The 21,548-nt window shown below is 39.5% G+C and overlaps 1 protein-coding gene across 8 annotated transcripts in view; it reads right to left on the bottom strand.

Annotated features, from left to right (window-relative positions):
* tanc2b (tetratricopeptide repeat, ankyrin repeat and coiled-coil containing 2b) overlaps positions 1-21,548 on the bottom strand; it is a 197,441-nt gene that overhangs the window by 33,166 nt on the left and 142,727 nt on the right. For all 8 annotated transcript variants that reach the window (XM_053511912.1, XM_053511913.1, XM_053511915.1 and 5 more), the window contains 3 exons: positions 13,196-13,344; positions 7,932-8,094; positions 7,113-7,355 (listed from right to left, as the gene is read on the bottom strand). In XM_053511912.1, the coding sequence (XP_053367887.1) occupies positions 7,113-7,355; positions 7,932-8,094; positions 13,196-13,344 (555 nt within the window). The remainder of the gene's footprint in view (positions 1-7,112; positions 7,356-7,931; positions 8,095-13,195; positions 13,345-21,548) is intronic.

Here is a 21,548-nt window from a genome sequence, read left to right as displayed (position 1 = left end):
ATTTGTGGATAACGGCCCTCACTACGGTTCGCTGGAGTCCCAAAGTCTTAGAAATAGCTTCGTAACCCTTTCCAGACTGATACATGTCTATGACTTTGTTTCTCATCTGCTCCTACATTTCTTTAAATCGAGTTGCTTTGTAGATCTTTTAGCAGGGTTTAGTTGGTCAGACAGGTTCTATTTAAGTGATTTCTTGATTCAACAGGTCTGGGTGTGGCAAGTGAAGTTTAACTTCAAGGATCTGAATTACTTTTTTATATAGGGCCAGGTAGATTGGACCAGCTTTTTTTCAATTAATAAATAAAATCATGTTTTAAAAACTGCATTTTGTATTTACTTGTTTTATCTTTGAGTAATATTAAAATTACTTTGATGATCTCAATTATTTAAGTGTGACAAATATGCACAAAAAACTTTTTCATAGCACTTTGTTCCACCTGCCCAAGCTCTATAAGAAGATCCATGTGCAGAATACATGTTCGCATCATAGCTTTGAGATACTGTACAAACTTCCCTTGTGACAAATAGCTGTGATTGTGTAGGACACCGGGATCACGATCAACCATGCTTTCCTTCTTTCTTCTCATCTTACACCTCCCATTATTACCTCCTAGTTTTTCTTCCATCTTTCTCTATCTCTACAGATTTCATGTTGTGCTCAAAGGGATTTAGGGAGGGCTTAAAGCTTAAAGGTTTGATCTGCCCTATCATGAGAGTTCTCTTTGTCTACTTTGGTTCAAAGAAAAAGACACAGCTTTGTCCTTTCACCTCACGTCTTCTCAGTCTGTTTTTTTTGTTTTTTTTTCGTTGTTGATAATCCTCTGCTGTTTTTATCGCTCTTCCCCCGCGTTCCATTCTCCTTCACTTCACATCAGGTTGGAAAAAATGTTCAATCCTGCCCTTCACACTCAAACTCCGCCTGAACTCTATATACATTAATGTTTCGTCACACCTTTCCCTTTAGACCCTGTGATCTTTTAGAGCTTCGCCTTAAGTACCGCTGTTTTTGTTCCTCTTCATCTCGAATAACTCCTTTTTGAAAGGCTCTTTTTCACCCTTTATGAGAAAATCCATTCTTTCCAAGAAACACACACTCAGAGACATAAGATGGTTAGAAACTGTTGATTGCTCACACGATAACATTAATTAGAGAGGAGACTTTACTTAAGCTGAATCCATATGCGATTTTCCTTATAAGAAATTTTCCTTTTTATTTCAGATCCAAGATGGCTTTAAAATGACAAAAGAAAACACAACAGAACCAGACCTAACACCACTTATACTAATATCGAATACTGATCAGAATCAACCCAAAATGGGTAACACTATGGGCAGAGGTGGGTAGAGTAGCCAAAAATTGTAATCAAGTAAGAGTACTTCAAAATAAAATTACTTAAGTCGAAGTAAAAAGTAGTCACCCAAAATATTACTCAAGTAAGACTAGAGAAGTATTCGGTGAAAAGATACTCAAAGTACCGAGTAACTGTTTCATTGTAATGTCCGATTTATATATATATATATATATATATATATATATTTTAAGCAGCCAGACAAAACGATGAAATAATGTACAAATTCTGACATTTCCAAATAATAAAATAAATAAAATAAAATAAATGAATGAAACTAAATGCCTTTACAAAATATCAAATTAAGGAATAAGAAACACAAATTTCCTAATCTCACTTTTTTTCACAACATAAAGCTTTCCAAACAAAGACCTACAGTAGGTAACATATGTATGTTTGAACAGTGTAAACGATTTCCAGTGTAAGATATACTGTATATTCTAATGGCTCAGCATATAACATTAGAACATGTGTACAATAATGTAAGAAACTCATGATTTTTAGCCTCTAGCTTCTTCGCTAATTATATATTTTGACATTGCAACATTAAATAAAACCGCTAAACTAACCGCGACACCTTTCCTTCACTGTCTACCCTGGCTGCAACAGCAGCGTTTCTGTGCGGTCATGTGACTACATGTGGTTACTGTTATATCGGCTGATTGGTCAAACGGAGTCATGTGATTATTGTTGCTATGTCTGATTGGTAAAACACAGTCATGTGGTGGATCCACTGGCTGCATTTCTCTGGCAAAAACAAAGAATGTGTAGAATAAACGGTTAGAAAAGTAACGAGTCAAGTGCAGCCAAATGTAGCGGAATAAGAGTAGCGTTTCTTTTTCACAAACATACTCAAGTAAAAGTAAAAAGTTTTTCAAACTGCTACTCATGCGGCCAATCACATAAAGGAAAACTATCACACTCTTCTGTATACATGAGCTCAGAGACACCCATGATTGGCTACAACTGTGCCACCCGTCCCACCAAGAGAGTACAGTCTACTCGACTTTGCCTACGCCTTTTGGATTGATCTTTGACTTTAATAGGTTTCGATATTAAATTTCTCAGTTTAAAATGTATTTCAGTCTGTACCCGAAGCTGCAAACCTCCCCCAAGTCCTGGGGATGCTGTTACGGTGTTATGCCAGACAAACCTTTGTGGTCGGTGTATTGGTCTCTGACCACAAGAGCATGATTTCATTAAAAACACCAGATATGTGTCAACCCCTGGACCAGAATAGAGCACAGAAACAGTACCGTAATTTGATTACTAAAGCATAATGCACTGCTGAGGGGCTCTACACCATTGTCTAAAAATCTAATCACACATGTAGCAAGAATCTCATATTAACAGTGCTGATGGAGGATCATCTATCTTGTTAATATAATCACATTCAGCCAAAGCCGGAATTAATTGGTAAACTAATGCTGAGTGGGTGAGGACAGCTCCACAGGAGAGATAAAAAAAAAAAAAAATAGCCAAATTGGCTTATAATTAGTAAGGTGAACAGATTGAGTCCAAAAACCATAAAGCGAATGAATGAGATTCTATTCCAATTCATGCGCTTGATGATCTTCTTCTGAATGGTCTAAAAAAGTTATTGCATTTTTTTAGATCTGGCCCTTTAACCTCGTATTGCTAGCATTTTGAAACGGACGACATCTCAAAGTGTAGCTAAAAGTGTCTTTTCTCTAACCCGCTGTTTCATCCCACCATTAGAAAGCATTATAATACTTTACAGTGCTGACATCTGAACCAGGAAATAATGAATCATCTTGAAGCACTTTTCAAGCCCACTAGACAGGAAGTTAGTAAAGGTTAGTGAAGGTTATTAAATAGATTTTTAGATATTTAAGAGCTTTCGCATACAATGGACTAGAGTCATACAAAGTAAAGGCACTAGACAGAAAGTGAGACGATACGCGTGGCCAAGAAACTCATTTTTCATGTGGAATAATACTTCGCATACTGCTGTCAAAAGCATGCGAATGTTTCCTTTACTACGTTCACTTCTGGATTAAAAAGTCAGAAGAGATGTCTGCAAAAGAAGGCAAGAGGGTCGCGGAAACAGACGGGACAAAACCAGCAGAACAAGCTGTCATTTTCTACTAATAAGGTGCTGATGATGCTGGAGCCTAGGGCTTACATCATACAGTTCCACGGTTATCAAAAGAAATAAATCAAACTAAACCAGTCAGGACAAATACTGTGGTCACAGGTTTGGGTTTGCCAACATATCAACTCAAATTAAAATATATTGCCTGGCCAAAAAAAAAAAAGAAAGAAAAAAGTTGCCATTTTAGAAGGGTCAAATTACAAGGCGGGGAACACCCTGGACATGGTGCCAATCGATCGCAGGGCACACAAACATACACACACTACAGGCATTTTGGGAACACCAATTAGCCTAATCTGTAGGTCTTCGGCCTGTGGGAGGAAACCAGAGTAAACCCACCAAGCTTGGGGAGAACATACCCAAAGAGACAGGAATCGAACCAGGAGCCTGGAGGTGCAAGGCAACAGTAATAGCCACTAAACCACACAGGACCAAATTAGTACAGTAGCTTACTAATGAGATGCTGAAATGACTGGAATAGGGTTAAGATCTATCCAATCCATTATTAAAACCAGGAAAGATAGTGCTGAAAACAGATCATGATTGGCGATCACTTAAGAGCTTGGTTTCAAACAATGCGTGTTTAAAATCCAAAGCAGAACTCATAACTAGGGTTATTAGCAAAAGTAAGAGCATTTTCATGGCTAAGGCTTTAAGTTGTTGTTTTGAGGATCTGAGGATCTGGGTTCGAGCCAGTGCCAAGCCCGGTGGGATAAATGGAAGGGTTGTATCAGGTAGGGCATCTGGTGTAAAACCTGTGCCAAGTTGTGTGACGACCCCCTTGACCGGAGCAGCAAAAAGAAAGTTTTTCACATGCACAATGAGACAAGAACTAACAGAACTAAAAACAGCTGTGTGGTCATAAGAAAACTTATTAGTGAAACTCATTCAAGATAAAAAAGTGGTTCAGTTTGCTAGGGAGCATAAAGATTGGACTTTGGAGCAACGAGAAAAAGTCATGTGGTCTGATAAGTCCAGACTGACCCTATTTAAGAACGATGGGCGAATCAGGGAAGTGCATGAAGTGATGTACCCACCATGTATAGTGGCCTCTGGACAAGTCTCTGAAGGCAGTGTTGCTTCAGCTGCTCAGAGCCGAGGCCCTGAATGTACTAAATGATCAGGTTATCCATGGAAATTAATTGAGTTTTTCTTCCCTGATGGCATATTGCAGAATTCAAATTGTATAAAAATGCAAGGGGGGAGCATGATGGCTTATTGGTTAGCACTGTCAGCTTGCACCTTCAGGGCCTGTGTTCGATTCCCGGCCAGGTTTGATTCCCGCCTCTGTGTGCATGGAGTTTGAATGTTCTCCCCGTGCTCGATGGGTTTCCTCCTGGTACTCCGGTTTCCCTCCACAGTCCAAAGACATGTAGATGCGTATGCGTATTGGCATTCCCAAATTGCCCGTAGTGTGTGTGCCCTGCAATGGATTGGCACCCTGTCCAGGGTGTACCCCATCTTGTGCGATAAGTCTCCTCTGATAGGCTCCAGGTTCCCCACAACTCTGCATACAGGGTTAAGCATTTTCATACATGAACTAGCCACTACATGACATGCCATGATCAAGAAGTTGAAGATGGCCAAATGAAATCGTAGAGTGTGTGATTTTTTTGGCCAGATAGTCTTTTCGCGATTACTGTTAACCTAGTTGATTTCCTACCAAAGCAACATACCAAATTGATGCTAGCAAAACTAGTTTAATTAGATTTAAAACTAATTAATGCTTTCTTACAAGCAGGTTTCCGTGTCACTTTTTCAAATCCGCCCCGACCCGACAGAGTGAACGCTCAGAAGGGATGTATTGTACAGTATGAATGAATGGACGACGTCTGACGCTCTTTCAAAGCACATTTATCACAGACAGAGTTGGGCCAGAACTGGTCTCACAAGTCAGACCTTTAGTGTTTACTAGAGACTCTGGTACATTTTATCACTGCATACAGACAGGATTTCAGTGAAAAAGGCAATTTCAGTAACTTTCATTCTTTTCCCCATACCCGCTAATAAACATGGGAATACGCACCTCAGACAAAACACTAAATCATAATTCATAAAGCATACTCTTATTCGATCCAGTGATGAGAAAGATCAAAAGCTTGTTTTCTCACTAGAAAGTGACAAGAGCTTCTTAGATTGTATCCTTCAACATTCTGAAGAGTGTGACAAGAAAAGTCACTCATCTCATCATTAATCCTTTATACCACTTTATCCTGTGTTCAGGGTCATGGGGGGCCTGGAGCCTATCCTGGGACACTTATGGCACGAGGCGGGGTACACCCGCCAATCTATCACCATAATCTAGCACACACTCATTCATTCACACACTACGGGCAATTTTGGGGCAAGTCAGTTGGACTTATCTGCATGTCTTTGGACTGTGGAAGGAAACCGGAGAACCTGGAGGAAACCCACCAAGCACGGGGAGAACATGCAAACTCCATGCACACAGGTGCTAACAACAAAACCACCGTGCCGCCTAAATAACAAAGTGTCCGAAACAAAGCAGACATTTCACAGCATATCTATGGGCAGATCATTGAAGGCTTTTTTCTTATGAAATCAGTGTTGACATATGGACAGATTATAGATAGATACACTTTTATTTATCTCCTAAAAGCTTACCATATATTTTTTAAAGAACATTGCACATTTTATTTTCAGAAGAGACATATTTCTCTTTTATTTGTAACTGTCTGGCCAGAATTAAAAAGCCTTGAATAATGTAGCAGTTTCCTGGTTATATAAAAACCAAGACTTTAAAGAAATATTCCCCATTTTTGGATGGATTTGCATCTCATTCTAATAGTCTTCTTCTTTTTCTTTTTATCTTTAATTTAGTCATCTTAAGCTTCTCCCATATCATCCGACAGCTATTAACCAGGGAGGGCGAAGGCTATCGCATGCTTCCTCTGAGACGTGACACAAGCCAACCGTATCTTTTCAGACTGCTGGTCATGGACTGTTAGGGCGCGGCGTAACACACACAGAGGAAAGTGCTATCCATCCCTCTATGTCTGTGTGAGATTGACTAGTGTTGCTATGATTAAAATGGGAGGTCAAGTATTCTGTACCACTCCTTCCCCCTAAGAGCACGACGCCTGCGGAATTATCAGGATTCAAACTCATGATCTCTGGAGAAGTGGGCAAGACCAGGCTTTTACTTAAATAGACAATAAAACACTGACTTTTTTCAGATCCGGGTTCAAGCCCTGGTGTGGGTGGGTTGCCACACCCCACACTATCCAGCCACTGCATGCAGTGTCGGTCCTATTCGAGAGATTTTAATTTAACATTTGTTAAAAGTTAATGTTTGAGATATTATAAAACTGCATAAACTAAGTTTCCTCTAACCAGTTCGTCATGCGTTACTTTATTCCAACGTTGCACGTTTATAATACAGGGAAAACGGAGCATTTTAAAATTGTGATTAATCGCGATTAATCGCAGACTATGATTAAAATTTTTAATCGATTGGCAGCACTACTATTTACTAACCTGCCTCCTTGTCTAATGGACAGCTAAGATCCTCCCTTTGTTAGGAAACTCCATAAGCACTTATGCTTGTTTATATTTTTTGAAAGAAAGCATAGAACAGATATGACTGGACCCGTTAGTAGGAGCAATGGGTTAAGGTATTGACTTACCAGCCACAGAGTTAGGACGGGGCATGAGGTACAACGGGGTGGGATGAGAGGAGTGGTGGGTGGAGCTGCGCTCAGGAATCTTGTTGAGGCTGTGAGTGGAGGCAGCCATGTTTTCATCAAGGCGGTACAGGCCGGAGTCGAGCGTGGCGCGCTGCGAGTGCCAAAGTTTGAGGCTGCTGGCACGGGTGCCCTCTCCATGCTTGGCACTGCGATCGGCCGGCTCTGAGTAACTCGTCAGGGTGGCTGAGAATAAGTGGTGGGAGGGATGTAAAGAAAGGAAAAGAACAGAATAGTCACTAATAAAGGATAAGGACAATCTGCTGAGCTGCAAGGTCAAGCACAGATAGCATCAATACAGTATGCTAGTCACTTCATTCTTACATGTTTGTAATAAATCAGAGTAATGTAACCTAGAACAAAATGGATTAACTGTATATCTAGAACAATAGGTTACTAATCACATCCAGGAGTACAAACCATATACAGGACACGAGATCGAGAGCGGAAATGTAGACGAAATTTGACCAAATCCATCTGTTTTTCTTGTATCAATCAGTTCGAGCGCAGATGTATCCTTAAAAGCACCCTGCTACTGTATTCATGCACTGTGGTATCTTTGTGCTCCGGGAGGACAGATGGTGAGCTCTGTTCCTCACTCATGCACGCGCTCGTCTACGCATACTCGCCATACATATTCACAAACTCATCATAAATGAATGACACCGGATTTGTCCATTATCAGTGTTTTCTCGGCCAGGTGCACCTGCTTGGTATTTTACAAAAAAAAACAAAAAACAACATTGTGTCTGTGGAACTCACCGATGATGCCACTGTCTCTGCTTTCCAGCGTAGAGGTGGGGCTGCTCACGGCCTGTCCGGGAGCTCCAGTGGGGAGCGTGGAGCAGGGACTGCAGGCTGGAGGAGATGCTGTGCTGCTGGTCAGAGTGGAGCACGGACTCATCCTGCCGCTCACCCCCACACCCTGAACACACGATACACCGCATGTTAGCACACACGTTAGGCTATAGCGTATATATATATATATATATATTAACGTTTTAGGCATACCATATTTTATACTTTCAATTATATAATTAAAACTGTCAGATCATTATTGACATGTAATTATCATTAACTTTTATTAACTTAGCATCCTCTTAAGCTCGTTAAGGCAATGCCATCATGTCCATTATGTTAATCAGAGCAGCTATTCAAAAGAAGCATATTTTCACTTCCCATATTTCGATCAATTATGAACCTCTTTTTAGCTTTTCTTATTGTCAGCACTGTTCTTGTTTAACTGCCTAAAACTAGGTTTTATCCCACTCAATGCCCAAACCTCAGCCGTCCTGATAAAATGGGAGAGTTGCATCAGGAAGGGCTTTGATGTAATCTGTGATATCATTATTATTTCAGGTTAAAGCCCACGTATATGACTGCATGCAACAAAGATGAACCCCTTAATTTTTTAAACAGTAAATTCACAAAATTTGGTTTGGTGTGACAACATTATATTATTGTATTGGTTTCCACTAGATTGGTGGCTAAATATTAGGAAATTGTACAAAATGTACAAGATTTGAAATCTACTGTACTATCATTTTATCTCATTACAATCAATGGGAAATAGAGGATATAGAAAAGTTTATGCTTATGCCCTGTTTACGCTAGGGTGTACTTCTTCCATCATCAGCCAAATAAACTCCCTCATTATTAAATCCATAACATTGCTTTTACTCAACATTTTAATTAGATTTATGGTGCAGGTTGAACTTCAGGCAGATATCTAAATACTGCAAAAATTTTAGTAAATTTTGTCAAGCAAGTTTCAAATGATGCTGTGACAAAAATCTGTCTGGACAGACATACAGACATACAGACAGAAAATCTTCTGGGACTGGTTTTGGGTTCAATGTTTAAAAGGATGAAATGAGTTCTGACCAATATACAGACTAAACATTTCTTTTATTTATATAGATATGATATCAGTACGTGTACACCTAATAAAGACATTCAGTTGAACGAGCTGGATGGCATGCGGTTAAACCATTTGGATTAAAGGTCCTTCAGCCCCGGTGGTACATTTGTGCCTCTTTACAGCTCAGGTATTGATATTGTTTTGCCAGATCAAACCGTAGTGTACTCTATAGTGCTGGTTCATTAGATATTATGGTACCTTGATTGTCTACTAACATCTCTTGTGTACTTGTACAGTTGTTTAGTTAAAGTTTGACAACATGAATACACTGTGATCTTTTAAGTGTGGAGACGACAAGCCTCCTTCTGCCGATGCGAAAAACAGACCTCAAACACAATGTGAGAAAAAAAAATAAAAATAAAAGTGTGTTTTAAATATAATTTTATATTGTTAGAGGGCCAGACAGGTAGTGCAGTGATTTATAGTTTATATAATACAGTGAAACCTTGGATTACGAGCATAAGTCGTTCCAGAAGTGGTCTTATATTCCAAAACACTCATAAATCAAAGCAAATTTTCCTGTAAGAAATAATGGAAACTCAAATTATTCGTTTCACAGCTCAAGAAATTAAATACATAAAAATAATTAATACAAAATATAAAGTAAAAATTAAACACATTAACCTGTACTTTACCTTTAACAAAAGTAAAAATAAGTCCAAACAGATAAGTGTTTCCGTTTATGCGCGCAGGCACTGTGTGTTTGTGTGTGTATGTCTGTGAATCTAAAGTAAAAGTAGAGGAGAAATCAGACCCTCCCGTCTCCTTCTTCTCATCTTACACAGTAAACCTGTCTCCTCTCTTATTTGAATGCAAACACACAAACCAAAACCCAAAACCAAATCAAGGGTGATCGGCCTTTCTCTGTGGCTGCACCCAAATTGTTGAATGACCTACCCGTGACCATTCGTGAGGCCACATCACCCAGGGTGTTCAAATCCCATCAGAAATACTCAGGGTTTTCTTTGGCGTTTAAACCAACATGAGATTTGGATTTTTTTGGATTAGAGATGTGTGTGATGTAATTATTGTGTGATGTGATTTTTATTTATGTCTTTTTATATTATTTTATCATTCCTGTGAAGCACTTAGGGGCATTTGTTGTTAAAGTGCTTTACAAATAAAGTTGATAAATCACATCTTTATTAATAAAGGAACGGGTTTGTCTGTACATTGGTCAGAACTCACTCTTTAAATGATACTTTTAGTACAACTTAAAGGAGTAAACTATTTTTTTTCTATATTTTCTCTCTTTCAGATTGATTGCAATAAACAGAAATGACACTTTAATCTTGTAAATTTTGTCCAATTTCCTAATATTTAGCCACCAGTCCAGTGGAAACCAAAACCATATAATGTCACACCAAACAAAATTTTGTGAAACAACAGTTGATAAAGTAAGCGGTTCATCTTTGTTGCAGACAGACATGTACATCGGCTTCAACCTGAAATAATAATAATATCACTGATTACATTAAAGCTGATCAGATTGTCCATAATGCGTATTTACTTCCATAAATAAAAAAAAATAATAATACATTTATAATCATAATAATAATAAGAAGAAGAAGAAAAAGGAGCAAAATAAACAGCATGGTGTGATAAAAAGAGACGTCAGAAGAAACCCTGGCCATAGAAGAAAAAAAAAGAAATATACATATTTTTACAGATTTATGCCCCTCTGAACACAGGCTATAATTACAGTCGTAAATAAAATGTCCACAAAAGCAGAACTGATGTGATTCTTGTGAATGTATGATAAATGCCTTTTCTTTGAAAGCGTAAAGGAGCATATTTTTTTCAGAAAGTATTTTGATAAAAAAACAAACAAACAAAAAAACATGCACATACAGAGCGCTCATCCGTCGATGAGTGAGAAAAAGAAAGAAAAAAAACAAGGAAAGAGAGAGAGAGAGCGAGAGAGAGCAGGAGTTCTGGCTCTGGCTCTGTGCAGCCCATTCAGCCTAAACGGCTGTCACACACTGTGACAGGGCTTGCTCTGTTCCTCCATCTTGGCTCAGTTTTTCCCTTCACCCTATTCATTCCCTGGAGTTACTGACTGTCACGGAAATAATTATTTATATAGGACCTTTCGTTTCCAATAAAATCACCAAGTGTTTTACATCAGGGCGCAAACACAAGCCAAGTGACAGTGGAGGGGAATGAACAGACCTGAAATCGTAAATCAATGAAGTGCTAATAAATATTTATTAAAGGCCGTATGCAGAATTGAGTTACGAGCACATCATGAGGATTTAATACTGAACTTCAGGTTTTAACACCTTTTCAGAAGCAGACACTATGCGTGAGCAGCAATAACCTAAAACAGAGGCGTGTCTCGGTCACGCACGATTCTGATCGATACTTGTACAGAACTGTGCACAAGTCTTAAGTCCAGCCTTTATATATATATATATTTTGCTTCCAAACAGCCAGACTTTACAGTATGTAGTCTTGAGCAATAAATCTCCAGGCCTCCTGAAGGACTTCTTTTGTCTCTCACTTTCAGTCCAGACCCTGCAGCACCTAAGCGGTTTTATAAACATTAGAGAAATGTGTTTTTTTTTTTTTTGTTGTTTTTTTTTGTTAAGCCACACAGTGCCCTATGAATCATTCAAGCATAAAAAAAGCATCTAATGTAAGGCAGGAACCAGTGAGAAACAGGTGCAGATGTTGACAGATGGTCGGTCCGGTGATACTACAGTAGTCTACTAATATACAGTAACAGACGAGAGGGGAAATGAGGTTGCTGCTGAGATTGCTACATACAGTAAACAACCGATCTTTAACTTGCATCGTTAGACACGTTGCAGCCCGACGCAGTAAAACATATCTTCTCATTTCTTTAAATGATAATCTAATTTATTTAATTTAAGCATTAAGTCTGGCGCCGCTATCTGACATGTATGATGTAACCGATAGTATATCTAGAAATACATGTTTCTGGCTACTATTGAAAGCCATTGAAGCCAATATTTAATAAAAAAAAAACTTAGCACGATCAATCAATTTATTCATTAATTGTGTTGTCTGTGTTGTTTCTTTAAAGATTTTTCCCTCATGGTCAGAAAAGACAGAGTCGTAGAGACCTTCTTTATATTTTTTGTAATGCACATCCATAAATACACGCCTATCGCTCTGGAATAGGGTCAGTCTGGACTCAATATCCAGACTGAATAAAAATCCAATCCTTATTCTCCCTAGCAAATTCACGATTCTTATGGACACACATCTGTTTGGTCCCAATCCTGTGAGTTCTCATCATATTGTGTGTGTATAGAAATGCTCTTACTTTCACTATTAAACATAGTTCTGGTTTTTACTGTCGATCTTTTTTTACCATGCAACTTCACCAAATGTTCCCGGTTCAGGATTTTGTCCGCCCACATTTCTTCCACAAAGTTGATGGTTCAGCACTAAAACCTTCCATGTTTTAATAATGTTCTAAAGGGTTCTTAACCCAGTTCAGGTCATTTTCAAATCTCCTTAGTTGTTTTCCTGGCTTGATGCAGCGCAATGATTTCGACCCTTCTGAAATGGCGACTTTTTTTTTTTGATCCAGGCAGTTCAGGTATCACTCTGAGCAAGGGACGTGTATTTTTTTTTTGTTTTAATCTTAACAAAAAAAAAAAAAAGTTTCGCTATTTTATCAGTTCAACACAATATTAATAGAGACAGTTGATAAAAACAGATTATAATAAAAAAAATATGAATACAGTACTGAGATGAATAAAAAAAGCTGAATCAAGAGCTATTTTACAAGCTTTTAAACAATCAACACTTTTTTTTTGCCTTAAAGGAAAGTGCTTGAGATTAAATGTGTCAATTTAAACTCATCTCATGTGTCTCCCTTCGACTTGTGAACTACACAGTCTGCTATGAATTACGCGTGTACTGTATATAATCCGACTCTGAATACGCAGAAAATTATTATTAATGTAAAACTTGTCAACACCTAAATACATATATGTGTTTTTTAAAACAATGCAACAAAAAACAACAAAAAAAGAAAACAGTAAAACTAAAACAAATCACCATGTCGGCTCTGTTCCGTCTTTAAACATCCCCAGTGTCTCTCGAAGTGGAATGATGTGAAGTGTCCTACCTGCGTGTCCTCGGCCTCCTCCATGCTGTAGTGCAGCTCCGGAGGGCCCTCGCTCATTTTGTCTCCGAGTAGGAAGCCAAGGCGAGTCATCAATGTGTTGGCAGCCTCATCCACTGAAGGAGGGGGGCCGAGCTCCTCACCTACTTCCCCTGATAGAGAGCGAGAGGGAGGCAGAACGAGAGTGGGAGTTAAATGAAGCTCTGATCTCCAGACTCCATTAAACAGCACTCAGTCAACCGGTGTTAAGATTTCATCTCTTGTAAGACATATGTCAGATTCATGCCTACCACATTCTCTAACAAGCGCATAGGCTTAGAACAAATCTACTGTTTGAGCGTCTTATGTAAGCAGGTAGCTTCACTGAGCCGGAGGGTGGTGTGTTTGCTTACATATAGAAGTGGCGAGAATACACACAGGGATGTACTGTAGTATTGAGAATAATAGACTTCGGCAGGTCTGTTATCCCTACAGTACGAGAGACAGAGACACTCACACACACACACATATACAGAGGCAGAGAGATCATAACACACCTGTTTGGAGCCATGCCATTCCACCGGCACCGAAAAAGATTCCAATTGTGTGTATCGATCAGACAATGCACAAAGCCCAGGCTCTGGCTATCAGCTGGGTGACCATGTAGATGTCTGTTCTCCAGTCTGGGTGTGTATGAGGTTATGGTTGACACACACCCATGTCCCAACAGGCAACGCCCACAATACTCACCAATAACATGAAGCAAGGATTTTAAACCTTGTGTTTTATATATAGTTTTAGATTAGGCCACATGCTGTATACTGTGAATCATTTGTATGATTTATGGATTTTTTTTTTTTTTTTTATATTGTGGTAGATTTCTAACGTATACACATAATTAAAAAACAATCCGCCCTTTTCTTTTAACGTTAAAACTTTCTTCTTCCCAAGTGCATGTCTCCAGCCCTGCAGCTCGTTTCTGGTCTGATTAACTGCATTCAGATAATTAATTTTCATTGGATTGAATGAGCTGCAAGAGCTGCTGGTATAAAATGCAGGCGCTGCTACACAAACCGCAGCGGCCCATGATTAAAAAGGCACGGCTCCGCTCCGGCGCTTGCTTCCATCTCCTGAACTATTTTCGCTGGGTCTGCATCGGGACTGTGTTATAGATCAATTTATAGAATTTTTTTTTTTTGCTGTTGTTGTTTTCTCACCTCTACCTAAATCTCCGAAACCTTGGGAGATTATTATCCAGCTCATCCTCCTACATACAGTAACAACACACTCTGGAAGTTCCATCTGTTGTTCCAGAAGCCAGCAAAACTGCCCTCGCATCAGTGTGGACGTCCATGAGAAAAAGTATCTTCAACAAATGAGCTGGAAAAATTTTAATAAAAATACTCTGACTGTTATAGATACTAAAATCACATCTTTATATTAATGCATTCATTCTGATATGTTACAGTTTCTATGGTAACAATAATCCACCTGATCTCATGTTTAACTAAAAAAACATGTTGTTTTTGGGTCATGATGGCCATTGTAAGGACTGTTTAGATTGTTTAACATTTATGGAACAAGTTACAGTATGACATGATTCTTTAAAGGTCCCATATATTACTATTTCTTTACCAAGTTTTTTAATGTCTCAGAGCTCCCTCAAAGTGTGTCTGTTAACGTTCAAGGTGAAATCATTTATAGATAAAAGTCTCTTCATGTCACTCCTCATCCAAATGTGCTGTTTCAGTGTCTACATAAAATAAAACTACTGCTAAACAGAAAGCAACAAGGCCGGGGTAGGCGTCCTGTTATGAGGTCACAATAGTGGGGAAATCTAAATGGCTTGTTAAAACCCTGATCAATACAACAAGAAGAAATGTATTTTATTTTATTCTTTTTTTGCACACTGAAACCCTAAGCAAGTGTCTAAAAGTGACTAAGAATGATCTTTTGTATAAGAGATCCCCTTTTATATAACTAAATCAAATGTATTGTCTTTGGCAGGTTGTTGCGGTAGAAGAGGAAAATCATGGGGTGTTTTATTAAATCAGCCCCGGGATGGTAAGAGTGAGTCCCCTCTGTGCCAGGCTGTGCCGAGGATTCACTGAGGCCCTTGTTTCAGGTTCCCTGTGTTCTGTCCCTGAAAGATTATTCTAAATGTCAGATTTGAGTGTCTGTTTTCGGTGCTGCATTGTGACTTCACCTCCTAGAGGCAATCCAAATTCTTATGGTCCCCATGGGGGTTCTGGAAAAGGTTATTAAAGGATATTCTTTAAATTTATACACACACACACACAATAACTACACACTGTGTAGGTACCTCTTCTAGGGCTTTTTGCCCAGGTGTTCTGGTGCCTTCCTATCATGGCCATTTATGACTTTCCATAGAATCCGGTTGGACAGGTAGCTTTTTGGTCCGGGTGAGCCCTGTGTTGTTGTAGGTTATATACTGTATTATAACCTACAAATGCTACACTTCGACTTTTCTTTTTATTAAAATAGGTACTTTAAGGGTGCACTGCAATTCAAACTTGTATGTTGTTGTTGGTTCTCCAGCTGCTCCCGGCAAGGGGTCGCCACAACTGACACTTGGTCCGCACATACAAGCTTGGCACAGGTCGGTGAAAAACATTGTGCTTGCAACTATAACCGGATGCCCTTCCTGACTCCTGTTTAACCTGGGTTTGAGACCAGCACTGTATCCAGTGGCTGTGGTTTGGGCACTGGCTGGGAATCGAACCAGGGCCTTTCACATGGCAGGCGAAACACCTACCACCAGTGCCCCCGTCTGTGTAGTAATTACGGCCCAATTATAACATCAACCCTATGTCATCATAGTGTGTGAGGGCCCTCTTCTTCTAAAGATTTTTTTTCCACTATTCAGGGCTTTTTAAAAGACCTAACATGCTCAAAAGGTCATGAAAAATGGCAGACAAGTTGGAATCTGTTGCCATTAGGATACCTCTGGGCACATGAGAGTCTGGGCTCATTGAGCTAAAAAACTTTCGCATTGCATGTTATGAGCTCTACTTAAACAGAAAGTCAGTTATTTTGGGTCGTTTGCAAAATGCATCCAATGAATTTTGACGTACTTCTCCTAGGAGATTTATACGATAGGCAAGAAACCGGGCCTATGTGATCACAATACATCAAGGATGCAAAATTGTGGAAGAATTTTTGATATTTCAAACGGGTCAGCTGTGACAACGCCTTACACACTTATGCCAAAGAGTAGTTAATAACTTTTTGGCATAGGTTTAAGGTGTGAAATCACATTGAGTGACATCATAATGTAATGCTTTTTGTCCAGCATCTGGGGCTATTTGGAGGTTAAAAGTATGTTATAATGATATCGGTGTGTCCCATTTAAATAAGCCAACTGTCTTTCTGAATGACCGGTTGGCGATATCACAGGGTGCTTGGGCCCGCTTATTGTGCTTGCAACTATATTTTCCTGGAAAACTGAAACTTTAGTCCGGTTCAACCTTACATCTGTTTATGTCAACAGCTGTACAAATAAATACTACCAAAAAACTTTATCCACACACGTCTACCCAAAGATTTTTCCCGTAACTTAGTCTTACCCAGTTCCAACCCTCCAGTTAGATGAGACAACCATCAACCAGGGAAAGCAAAAACTTCCTCTTAGGCATGTTAAGCCAGATGACTTTTTTCTTTTTGTGCACCTCTGCTCATGCAACATCAGAAAGTGGCATAATGAACTTAGAGGTAAGCACTATTCATCCACTTCCACATGCATGAGTTCACAGATGCCCATGATGTGTCGTTGAAGTTACTTTTAAAAGATTCTCTCTGCAAGTGGGATTTCAGCTTGTTAACTAATAGTCATTTATGTCTTTCATTCTGATACACAGCTGAGGCTCTCTTCAGAGATCTTCATCTTAATAATCAATACTCTTGACAGTGAAGGCTTCAAATGTCAAATGCAGTTGTTTCTAGCACTGGTCGGTTTCAAACAGGAGCCGACCTTACTTGTTAGACACAGAGGGTTAAATTGCTAATGAGAGAATTTTACATCAAACCCCAAAAACATACTTATTACGGTGGAATCAGAAACAGCAAAGATGTTGCAAAAATGACCTGTCCAGAGACCACAGTCCTTAATAGAGGTTGGGTAAGGGTTTTTTTCATGTTCATGTTCATGCAAAAAAAGTGAAGTAACAGCTGTCAGTGTTTTTTATCAGAAACCCCTGTTCCAGGAATGCCTCAACCTGTACGCACAGTGCCATGTTGAGATTAAGGTTAACCCTGCTCTCTCTAAGACAAATCCTCCTCTGCCCAAGCCATGCACACCCCCTTGCACTTTAAAACCCCCTAGCTTTAGGGATGTCATGCAAGTGCCGCCGCTTGGTTTCGGAGATCTCGTGATGTCACTGGTGCTACCGCCTGGCTTCGAGAGTGTTGTGTTTTTCCTGTATCCTAGCATCACTGAAATCATGCTTGTTCCACTCCCTAGCTTCAAACACCCCACACCTTGCTCCACATACTAGCTTCGAAAACATCATGCCTAGGGATGTGTGGATACTGAAACCATTAAAAAGTATCTGTCCGGTATTGCAAATGTACTCTTGGATACAGCAGGGCTCTCTAGAGGAATGGCCACTCGCTTGCAGTGCAGCTCTCTCAAAGTCTGTATTGCTAACTGAGCGTAGCAGTGGATATTTCTCTAAGCAGTCATACTGTATCCGTGCGTCATAGAGCTGGCCTTTTTCTAAAATTTTTATCCTTGCATTGTAAATGCAGACAGTGGTGGCAAATGGATGTCCATTAAGGACACCTTTCCCATTCAGTGAATTGCCTTTTTCCACTAAATGGACTGTATTTGTATACGGTTCGACTTTTACTTTATCTGAAACTAGATACAATTCCTGGATGAATCATTAAGAAGCGGCGTAATTGGGCATTGCTTTTCTTGAGCGACACAAAGAATGTATCCAGGATGCACTTCAAATCCAACAGCACTCCTATGTTACTTTTAATCAAGAAGAAGAAGAGCTTTAGTTCTTGGACCGTTTAAGAGAGGAGGCTTCCAGGCTGCCCTGCGCTGTGGTGGCTCAGAAGGCTAAGGCACTGAGTTACTGATTGGAAGGTCAGTGGTTCAGTCCCCAGCTCCACCAGGTTGGGCCCCTTGAGCAAGGCCCTTTACCCTATCTGCTCCAGCGGCGCTGTATCATGGCTGACCCTGCGCTCCGACCCCGGGTACACTGGGATATGTAAAGAAAGAATTTCACTGTGCTGTAATGTATATGTGACAAATAAAGGGCTTAACTTAAAAAAAAACAACTTAGATGGCAGTTTTTCCAAAAGCATTTTTTTATAGTATGTGTCCACTCTACAAATTCAATTAAAGTCTATGGAGTGATTGTTGCAGTGTTTCAGGTCCATTTTTCAAGGGGTGAATTATTTTTGATTGATGTTTTTTTATTATTATTAGTATGTTCAACCTAAAGTAAATTAGAGTTTTTCGAGCTCTTCATGTCTGTGCCTCATTTTTTGAGCAGACCCGAGACGAGCAAGTTAAGTGGTTCGGCACGGGTACTAAACAGATCTTTGAAAACTAAATTAAATTTTTTTTTCCCCAGGGTTATTTTTATTCCATTGTGTTCAGGAGACCCGGCCGAAAGCTTCAATATGAGTTTCTTGGGAGGGCTTGCAAAATTTAGTACGGCCAACCAGAATTTTTTGAAAACTTAGAAAAGTATAAGCATACATAGCAATGTACCTCCCAACTTTCTGGCCCAATCGCTCCATCAATGTGACCTGCATAAAAAATAAAAATAAAAAATACAACAATAATAGTAAGAGCACCTACTAAATCCATGCATGAATAAAAAAAATAAAATAAAAAAAATGTTCAAATGCTACAGCTACATCTGAATTTTAATGAAATTCGAATTCGCTTGTGTTTACAGAATAAAAACAAACAAACAAAAAAAACTAAAAAAATAAATCAATAAGCAATGAGAGATCTCAGATTGATCTTTTCTGGGAGATATTTTCTATTCAGGACAGCGCAGAGTTTGAGGGTGAGTTTAAAAAAATGTCCTGAATGTTAATGTCTTTAAACCCTGGTTATGGATGCACTGAACGTTTTCACTCTGTCCTGTGATGGACAAGCATCCCATTAAGGTCGTATTTCCACCTCGCTCCCAGTGCCCCGGGGGAACGACTCTGGATCCACCGTCAGGCCGAGCAGGATAAAACGCTTGCTGAAGATAAATATTAAAATTATTTTAAATAGTTTTATGATCAGAACTGTGTTGGGTGAAACCACTAGAGAGAGAGAGAGAGAGAGAGAGAGAGAGAGAGAGGTTGTTCAGTTGATTGGGTCTGGCACAAGCCGGCTTCATTAGTGTTGCTTTAAAGTTCTTTAGCTGGTGTCTGGATGGTATTTTAGCCTTGCAGTTTATCATTATTAAACTCTCTATTAAAGCCAATACCGCCGCTTAACATTCGCAATTTTTTTCTTTTGAACTACTATTTTAGGTGCAATTTTTTTCCCACCACTTTTCTCCTTTACTTTACATTCCCACCATCGTACACTTGTAAAAACTAAACAACACAGAAACTGGTGTAACACAACAGAAGTGTTGCATAGCATGAACATTATTGGATTGTAGTCTGTCTGACTCTACAGTGTCTATCTATCTATCCATCTATCTACTGTATATACGGTGCCATGCAAAAGTATGTGCCCCCTTCTTGATTTATCTCAATTCTTCTGCATAATTGTCACGGTGATTTATGTGATTCCTTGATTCCACAGGTCTGGCAGTAATCAGGCAAAAATCACAGTTTATTCATGGTTTTGAAGGGAAGGATATGAAGAGACAAATGGCCCTAAATGCCTAAATGCGCATTACACAACTTAGCTTAGGACCCCACAAATGACGCGAAACCCCGCCTCCCTATCATGTCCAAGTACCAGTCGAAGTTACAACTTCGGTAAAAGAATGAAGCAGAACTATCTTTCTGGACACACACACACACACACACACAATATAAGAGCGAATTGCAGGAGCGGCAATTAGGTCAGCTTGTGTTCTCTCCTCTTCAAGTTTGATGTCAGCAAATAACAAGAAAACAGTAAAGTTAAGTTTATGCTCTCTCTCTCTCGCTCTCTCTCTCTCTCTCTCACTTCGAGCTCAGCCGTGCATCTCTTGGTCTGTCCCTGTCTTTCTTGCTTAGCAGCCTCCTCCAGGCCTGTGTTCTGTATCTTTGTACCTGACAAAAACCAATGAAATACAGATATTTCTTAAGCTTTATAGCTGCAAATAGGCTATCATTTAAAAAAAAATAAAAAATTACAGCTCAGGGAAAAAAATGTGTTCACATGCACCCTTACCATTTTGTCAAAGAATCACTCAAAAATTAAAAAATTATAATAACAAATTTCAATTTGCAGAGCATAACTACTGAACTGGACGTCCTGTTGATGCGTTCCGGCTTTTGTTTTACACGACTACAAAACTACACAGCCACTGCAAGTCCTTTAAGCAACTTTTCAGTATAATAAGTATTTTGCTTAATAAGAGAGCGATCATACATACATGCGTACATACACATACATACATACATACATACATACAAACAGTACTGTACATACATACTTACATACTCTTGGGTCACCTAGACTTACCTCTAGACAGCCTCTACCTGATCTTTACTTGTGACATCATCAGACTAGTCTTGGCAGTGAATTATGTAAGAATGAAAATCTCAGATACTGTCCATTATGCAAACCAGAAAAAAAATGCCCCGCTGCACACCGAGAAAATGCCCCTAATGATGCAACAGAAAAGCACCTGGAGATCCTGAGGTTGAGTCCCAATGATACCAAATCCGTCCACGGCCGGGTGTCCATGTGAGCAAGATGGTCAATATTCTCAGGGGAGGAGGGGTGGTAGAATCTCTCCCTCTCCCCCATTAATCACAGCGACACTAGCCAAACATAGCTGTCTGCGTGTTCTCGCAGGAAGTGGAAAGTGGAAGTGGGTGGATAGCACTTCCCTCTGAGCGTGTTAGGTTGCAGGAGCAGCAGTTTAAAAAGATCGAATCACATGTCTTGGGGGATGCATATGATAGCGTTTGCAATCCCTGGTTGTTAGCTGTCGTGTGATAATAGAGAGATGTCTGGCCATACAAAATCACAGAGGAAAAAAAAGCTTTGGTTAGGCTAGGTTTAAGTCTTTTCGTGTGGTTCTGAGATACAGTGGATGTGGGAATTTAACAGAACTTGGCAACCTTCCCTGTCATTACACTCTCACATCATCTATACCGCTTCGTCCTGTCGCGGGGTGCTGGGGCCTATTCCAGGAGGTTTAGGTACCAATCCTTTCACAGGTCACACTAG

Source organism: Clarias gariepinus, chromosome 14 (assembly GCF_024256425.1).
Source record: "Clarias gariepinus isolate MV-2021 ecotype Netherlands chromosome 14, CGAR_prim_01v2, whole genome shotgun sequence".
Lineage (NCBI taxonomy): Eukaryota > Metazoa > Chordata > Actinopteri > Siluriformes > Clariidae > Clarias > Clarias gariepinus.
This window is presented reverse-complemented; position numbering and strand designations above follow the sequence as displayed.